Here is an 8,740-nt window from a genome sequence, read left to right as displayed (position 1 = left end):
ATTTAAGTTACAAATAAAGTTTAGATTATTGAGAAATTTAAACCTGTAAATAGGATTAGAATAGAGGATTTCTATTTGTTGCTATTTTTACCTAAATTTTAAATTTTAAACACTAACCTTAAATTCTTCACAAATAAAAGTTAAGAGATAATTTATAATAAAAAATTGATTAATATTAATTACTTAATTAAAAATTAAATCTTTTATAGTTTTTCATTTGTCTTATACTATATATATAGTTAGATTAATTTGTGGAGAGCAAGCAAACAATGAAGATGAGTAAGATAGAATAGAAATGGCGGTTAGTGCGGGGATATTGCGGCAGATAATCTTTGTCTCAAAAAAGATGCATGCAAGGATATATATGGATACATAGAAAGATATATACAATGTCAAACCAAATTCCAACTTGTCAAAAAGAAATCCCTCTTCAATTTCACACCAGAATCTGTCTCCCAGATATGTATATATTATTATCAATCTTGACAGGGACACAAGAGCCTACCCTAGTTATACAATTTTTCATTAGTTAACTGATAAAAATAAAGGAAGAATAAAGTTTAAATTTGGAGACGAAAAGATTGAACATCTTAATCTTAACAGGATTCAACAAGTAAAAATACTTAAAATATTTTATGAAATAACTTTTTCTAAAAATTTAAACTAATAAAATAAAGTATATACATGAATAGTTATATATTTAAAACGTTTTTTTACGTAAGAGTTTTTATTGGATTTGTATAAATTTTTTTATAGTTATTTTTTTTATTATTTACCTTGTATTGATTTTTTTTCCTCTTATTTGTGATTCAACAAAGATCAAACTCTAAGTTTTTCGGTCACAAAAATTTTGATATTATATTATAAAATCGCTTCTATTAAAAATTTAAATTAAGAAAAAAGTACATATGTTTATATTTATAATAAAAGAGAAAAAAAAAGTTATCTACACATAATAATATTTGGAATAAAGTATACTTTTAATCCTTAACGTTTAGTTACATTTAATTTTGTTTCTAATATTTTTAATTTGTGTCAAAATTACTTTTGGACGTTAACTTCATGTAAAATGTTAGGGACAGAATTGAAAATTTTTAAGAATAATTTTGATACAAATTGAAAATATTAAGAATAAAATTAAATAAATAAAAAATATTAAGAACAAAATTAAATAAAATAAAATGTTAGGATTATTTTAAAAAAAATTATAAATATTAAGAAAAAAATATATTTTATCGTAATATTTATAATGAGACGCCTTACGTAGTAACATGCATAAAGTTCTATATCTATCATTAAATTTATGTAAATAATGGTGTGTATGCGATAATATTATTTCTACCAATTGTTGCATGAGGAGTTGGAATTTCTCATTTTCATAGTCAAGTAATAAAGTTTATGGTGAAATGGAAGCAAAGTCTGGTTTGTACTAATTATAATTGTATTTGTTAAGGGTCATTTTCTGTACTTGACACTGATGCCACTCCAAATTTTAGTCTGTGATTCAATGCACACACATTGCAACATGCCAAGTACTTCATATCTTCTGTTTATTTCTTTGTTTTATTTATTTATTTATTTGTACTATATCACATGCATTCTCAAATCATGGAACATTTTCTTTCTTTTTTTTATTTTTTATTTTTACCTTTTTAAGACTTATTTAGCATATGCTTGAGTTCTTAATTAATTTCACATTTATTACTATTATTATATACCTTTTTAAATACAAAAATAGATAATTAATAGACACATTGTTTATTAACTTTTTTTCCCCTCAAATTATAATTTTTTTTTTGAATTAGAAACATTCCTAATTCGTTTAAAATTGAGTAGAACTATTTGTACTGTAAAACTATTTCTCAAAATGTGCATTTTATTTTTAGGGTCTTGATTTGTTATTACTTTTGTATATGATATTTTAGTAATCTTGATGTTTCTCTTTAATTTGTTATTTTTTGAGGCATTTTTATTTATAATTCTAATGAAATTTTATAGTGTTAATGATAAATGGTTAGTTAATGAAAAAATCTTTTTTTTTTACGAATTAAATTTTAATTTTTATTATAGAAAAGAAAAACTTGTTCTTTAAAGTAATATTTGAACAACTTTGTAAAGTGGTAATTTTTACAAGTTCCATATATAGTCTCGTTTTTTTTTCCCTTTGTCTGGATGTAGAATAAATTGAACAACTTTGTAAAACAATAATCTTTTAAATATAATTGTAAAAATGATGATAATTACAAACCTCCACAATAAATTATTTTTAAAATTGCAAAAAAATTGCGACAGTTTCAAAGCACTGCAATTATTTTTTTAAACTTATTAATTAAATAACTGTTAGTATAATTACCGCAAAAACAATTTTCCCACATTTTAAAGATTAGGGTTCCACCAAATTAAATACCACAAATGTTTTGTGAAGATTTAAAACCGTCGCAAAATCATGAAAAAACCACCGCTATATATATATCAACATTGAAGGTTCAATATTATTATAAATAACAAAAATAAAATAATGTAGTGGTGCCAAATAAAATAAAACTCTGAAGATTCTGCAGATACATATACATAATAAAGATAACTAGTTCGTACGTCATGTCAAGAACATGATTCAGAATAGCACCCATTGACAAGCATAGTAGCATGTAGCATCAACCTCTCATTTCTCAATAATAATAACGGTCAAAGTAACTGTACCAACGGAATAATAATAACTGCCACAACAACTTAATTAATATAATTAATAATTAATCATCAATAATCAATAATTAATATATAATTTCATTTACATAGACGACATACATAATAAATTTTCAATGTCCAATAATGTTCAGAGTAGCATTGACATATATGTTATAGTCCCTCGGAATTCGTGCTAGCTTAGGTAAAATAATAATAATAATAATAATAATTAAAAAAAGAACAACTATATTATTATCAAAATGACAGGAACAGAACAATGAATCTAGAAAAGATATGGTCTTATTTGGTCGGAATTTTTTCTGATCTGTCCTTTTTTGTTTCTCCATCTCCATTAATTTTGATACCCTTTTAACTTCAAATGTCACCCCTTTAATCTCATGGACTAAAGAACACTTCTTTGGATGCCATAATTTATCTTTGCTTTCTTCTGCTCCATGCTTCTTTAATTTGGGATATTCTTAATTAATTAATTAATTAATTAATTACCTACTGTAAAAGCTGAATCCCTGGAAAGTTCAAAAAATATAAAATAGTCAGTATAAATATTAACATTATTTTGAATAATACAATAAGTATGTAAAAATTTTAAATAATTTTATAGTGGTAAATACTAATATAATAATAAATGTTAAAAGGGAAAATAGATATAATTAATTTTTTGAATTTTTAAAAGTAAAATCAAGTTTTTCTTCATTTAATAATTAGGAGAAATTTTAGTAGAGAATATATGAAAATTAAAAAAAGAAATAAGGATTTGAGAGCTTACAAGATGTTTGTAGCTAGCATTGTTGGTGTGAATTTAATACTAATGAAAGGAACATAAGTTGTTGTTGTTGATGAATTCATATGGATGAAGAAATTTTTGTCTTTGCTCTTCTGTGTCCCAGAATTGACTACCGTTCTCCATGGAGAAGACATTTGATTTCTGGGCTTGAAGAAAAGCTGAAGCTGAATTACTATCCAAGAGATAGTGATCATTAGCGGTGGGAAAGACGGTGGCGATGGTGGCGGCGGCAACGGCGGCAGGTAGGGTGCTGGTTTTGGTGGTTTGTTGGATGTTAGAGCTGCTGCAATTTTGGATGTTTAATTTCTGAAAAAAAAAAAAAACCAAAGAGATAGATGAAGTTAATTTTCATTATATTAAAATTAACTAATATAGAATTTATTAATTACTACATACATTATAATAATGATGTAAAAATTTCAACCATACATATAATAAATTTAACATTTTTTATACTGAATCAATATTAACATATGGTGAAAACTCAGATGTAGTCGACTTCATGTGAAATTGATTACGGAAAACGGTTAGATGATTTGACTGATTTGACTAAATTTTCATTTAACGATTCTCAACTATCAACTTTACATAAAATCGACTACAGCTGAGTTTTCACCTTAACATATATATACTATATATATATATATATAATATGATTTTAATTACCTCAGGTCTAACCAAGAGAGTAGTGTCTAGATCTGTTGCCATGTCATAGAAAATGGGACTCACCGAAGCAAGCTTCAAAGACAAGAACTGCACCAAGATGTTTTAGGTTAATTACATATATTTAATTTTAGGAACTGTGTATGTATGTGTATTGAACAATTAAATTACAATAATGTTATATTATTTATTTATTTGTTTGTTTATACCTCTACTTGATTCTGTAAAGATTGAACATAATTGATTATTTCATCCAACATAAGGGCCTTCCCAGTCACCTATTTATAAAACAAAAAAACAAATTATATAAGCTGTCACAATAACTTTGAAAGAACATCTAAGATAAAAATGTCTCAACCAACAACATAATTAATTAATTAGAGATAAATACTAAAAATAAATAAATAAATGACTAAACCCTACCTTATCACAGCCTGGCACAAGCCGCTGCAACATCTTCATCCTTTCACTTATTTTCTCTCTTCTCACCTGAAAAAAAATATTATAAAAATTAAAAAAATTATTTTAATTTATCTTATTTAATATTTATTAATTCTAACAATAATTAATGAATATTAAATTAATAAAAAAATAGTTATTTTTAGTTTATTTTTTTGTTATTAAATATTTAAAAAATATATATATGAAAAATTATTATAATAGGCAGGGGCATTATAGTAAATTCAAGAAAGAAGGAGGGTAGTTAATTGTTACCCTTTCAGCAAGGCTGTGGCTATCAGTAGCTTGACCCCTTCTTGCTCTGACGTGGATATACCCTTTTGGTGGCTCCTCTTCTTCATTACTACCATTATTATTATTATTATTATTATTATTATTATCTTTTGCTTTCTCATCTTCTTTATTCTTCACCACACCACCGCCATTATTATTATTGCTCTTCCTCATTCTCTTCCTTGTTGTTCCATCCTACAATAATCAACAAAATAGTTAAGTCATTAATAAACATTAATCAATTTTATTTTTCATATAGCATACTATAAGATGTATTATAAGAAGTTATAAACATGTAATATTAATCAACAATATCAAGATATAAATATAGAGACTACTTTATTCAACAAGTGTTTTCAAATTTAAAAAAAAAAACACAAAAATAAGACGTCTTAGTATTTTTTTCCTACTCAACAAGTGATTTTGAATAAAAAAACAAAAATAGGATTAAAAAATCAAATAAATTGTAGTATGAAAAATTGAAAGAATATATTATTTTTTTAGGCATACATATTTCTGTTACAAAACAGTCATCAAATAAAATCGTTAAATGTATTTCTATTATTTTATTTTTTGCGACGCTTTTTACAAAGCGCAACATTAAAATTAGAACACAAAAGTAGCATAAAAAATAAAATTAAAAAAAAAAACCTTAGATTGGGGATTAGTAGTGATGGGAGAAGATCCATGTCTAGTTCTTCTCTTCCTCTCCATAGTAGTGACCTTTTGAGTAACTTGTTCACCAATTTCAAGCTTATCAACTACCATGGAAGATTGAGGACTAAGGTTGTTTCTTGTAGTGACAGAAACATTTGAAGGCTCATTGTCACTATTACTTATGAATGAAACCTTGTTGCAAGAGCTTATTTGATCAACACAGCTTATAGTATTATTATTGAAATCAGAGAACCCTTCTTCTTGATGATGATGAAGAATTGATTGGGGAATAGGAACACTAGTTGTTGTTGTGTTTAGGTTTTGGAAGAATGTAGAGTCAAGAGGAAGAAAATTAGGGTGATATTGGTATGAAGAAAAAGCAGCCATCATATAGTAGTAACTTGAAAAAAAAAAAAATAAAAAATAAATGATGGTATGAAAATAATAAAGTTTTTGATGAGTTTATTTGTTATATGAAAAGAAAGTGAGTGAAGAAAAGTCTGACAGAAAAATTGAGAGGGGGTGTGAAGCTATATATAAAGGATGTGTGGGCGCATAATAATAATGAGAGGTTGGAAAATTTTGAAGTAGTAATGACAATAGTAAATTAGTGATGTTGACAGAATAAATTCTCAAAATTTTAGTGGTTTTTGAAAAATTATTAAGAATGTTTTGCAAATGATTTAATTAACTATAAGTAAATTGATATTAAATTATACTATATTGAATATTTATTCATGTTTAGATTATATCTTAAAAGATGAATTTCTTTTTGATGTACTGATAGTATAACATAATTGTTTAATTCATTTTTTTATTTATACGCGTAGTCAATATAAATTGTAATTATTTTTATTGATTTAGTATTATATGCGTAATTATATGTACATATAAAACTATTTTATAATGTAAGTATACTAAAATTAATTTCTTATCTATAATTTTTTGGATATTATGATAGATTTTGTTTTCTTTTGAAATTTATTTTGTAGGTGTTAAAATATTTCTATTACCATTTTGTGGTTTTCAAACTCCTCATCTTCTTAGTAGTGCATCTTGACCGGTCCACTATCATCAACTAACTCCATTTTCTTTTCTTTGTTTCTCTTCCAAGTAAGTGATAATAATAATAATAATAAGTGAATGTCCTCATTGATGATAGAAATAGGAGAAGGATTTTGTAGGTCTAAGAAATTAAGCAAATTCTCTCATTTGGTTACAAGAAAATGAGCCTTCTACTTAATTACATTAACCAAGAGAAAGAGAAAAATAAAATCTTCATGTAAGGATGCATGATTGAAGTCAAATTGCTTTAATGGGCAACCTTAGACTATAAATTAAATCTGACTATAATGGATTCCCTTAAGTTGATGACAGCCTTTGGTTGGTCTTGTACTTTTTGATGGTATATATTGTCAAAACCTACAATAGTTGAGTGAAATGGAGAGAAGATCAACAAATGCCAAGTGTTATATATTCATTATCAAGGCATTATATTCCTCTTTCATGGCTACCATATGATGAGTGTTATGCTCAAAGCAATCTTCTTGTACAATGGGAGGCAATCTATGTAACTATATTTGGAATTGAATTAGAATAAGAGATAGTATTAGAATTGAGATTAAGTTAAGTTAATTCAATCTTAAAAGTTAGTTTATGGGGTGATGAAAGATGTTTCGTATTTATAAATTTTTTAGAAATTTTTCTCTTAATGTGTAAGGTTTGTAATTCATTTTTTTTTCACTTAGAAAAATGATTGTTTGGAGTGTGAATATTTGTAGGTAAGTGTCCCAACAATATTAAATTGGATAAATTCTGTTAATATGTCATGAAATTAATTATTTCTCTTAAATATTTTAACTGATAAGAAAAGACATATAAATAGTTATATTTCTAATACGTCTTTTTATGTAAGAGTTTTATTTTGAGTTTGCATACATTTTTATATAAAATTTTTTTCTCTTTTTATTTATTTTATGCTGAATTTATTCTTTTGAAATTAACAAAAATCAAACTCTAAATTTTGTAGATGATAAAAATTTTGATATTATGTCATATAATTACTTTTTTTTAAAAAATTTAAATTCATAAAACAATACCTGAAGAATTATATCTTTGACAAATAATATATATTAATATTTAGTTAATAATAATTTATATTAATATTTATTAAAATTTATATACATAAAACACATAGTTTACATCTATAATTATTAGAATTTACGTACATATGAATCAACATAATTTATATCTATATATTTATTAGAATTTATATACATAAATTAATAAAATTTATTTGTTAAAAATAATTTAATATTATTTATACTGATTAATTATATTACTGATCAAAATTATCAAAAAAAATTTCTATTTATTTTATCTCACTCGCATACACATCAAAGAATTAATATCTAGAGACACAAGAATGTGTCATCAAACCAAACCTGTAGTCACCAAGCCAAATTTATATAATGTCCAAATAATGAACAAATTTTGGATAATAATAGTTAAAAAACAACTTTATTATTATATGTTTTATTATATATGTTTAACAAAATTTAATAGGTAAGATTTTGATGTATCTCAAACTCATAAATTTGAAAAAATTAAATCCCTATTCACATTGTAAAATTTGTAACCGATTTTGCCGTTAAAGCTTTGCTTGGATTGTTATGGATAAATTAAAAAGGATGAAGACCCGTGTAAATAAACAGGAATTTGTGGGTCCCATTTTCTCATAAATAATGAACAAGAATTAAATTAAATAAATTAAGAAGGAAAAAGTCGCCATCTCAGTAGAAAACAATAGAGTCAATTAATGATATTTAAGTGGGAGATATGCCTAATATTTTTCTTTGGCTTTTTACGATCGGAAGGTAATAATAATAATTATATAATAATAAAGTGCATATTATTATTATAGCAAAAGGAAATGAAAAAGGAAAAAAATTGGGATTATTAAAAGAAAAAAATTATAAAAAGTTATTTCCAACCAATAAAGAATAGAAGGAAAAAAGAAAATTAAAATTGTAAAAGACCTAAAATCTTTCTTGATAGTATTGAAAATGAAATAAATTACGGTTAAATTAAATAAATTTCTAGTCCTTATAAAATATCTACTTTTTTACATTTTGATCCTTATAAAAATTTTCTTTTGGTTTTAATCCAATATAATTTAAATGATATTTATTTTAGTTC

The 8,740-nt window shown here is 24.5% G+C and overlaps 1 protein-coding gene across 1 annotated transcript; it reads right to left on the bottom strand.

The window, feature by feature from the left end:
* Nucleotides 1–2,770: 2,770 nt before the first annotated feature.
* Nucleotides 2,771–6,035, bottom strand: LOC130944075 (transcription factor bHLH137). The gene is made up of 7 exons (XM_057872218.1): nt 5,537–6,035; nt 4,868–5,080; nt 4,577–4,642; nt 4,363–4,431; nt 4,157–4,243; nt 3,473–3,796; nt 2,771–3,212 (listed from the first exon to the last, which is right to left on the bottom strand). Exons 1-6 carry the CDS (start codon nt 5,930–5,932, stop codon nt 3,512–3,514), a joined length of 1,116 nt encoding a protein of 371 aa, XP_057728201.1. The 5' UTR covers nt 5,933–6,035; the 3' UTR covers nt 2,771–3,212; nt 3,473–3,511.
* Between the last annotated feature and the right edge of the window lie 2,705 nt (nt 6,036–8,740).

This window comes from Arachis stenosperma, chromosome 8, assembly GCF_014773155.1.
Source record: "Arachis stenosperma cultivar V10309 chromosome 8, arast.V10309.gnm1.PFL2, whole genome shotgun sequence".
NCBI classification, from domain to species: Eukaryota; Viridiplantae; Streptophyta; class Magnoliopsida; order Fabales; family Fabaceae; genus Arachis; species Arachis stenosperma.
The sequence above is the reverse complement of the archived record's forward strand: the minus strand, read 5'-3'. Positions and strand labels throughout refer to the sequence as shown.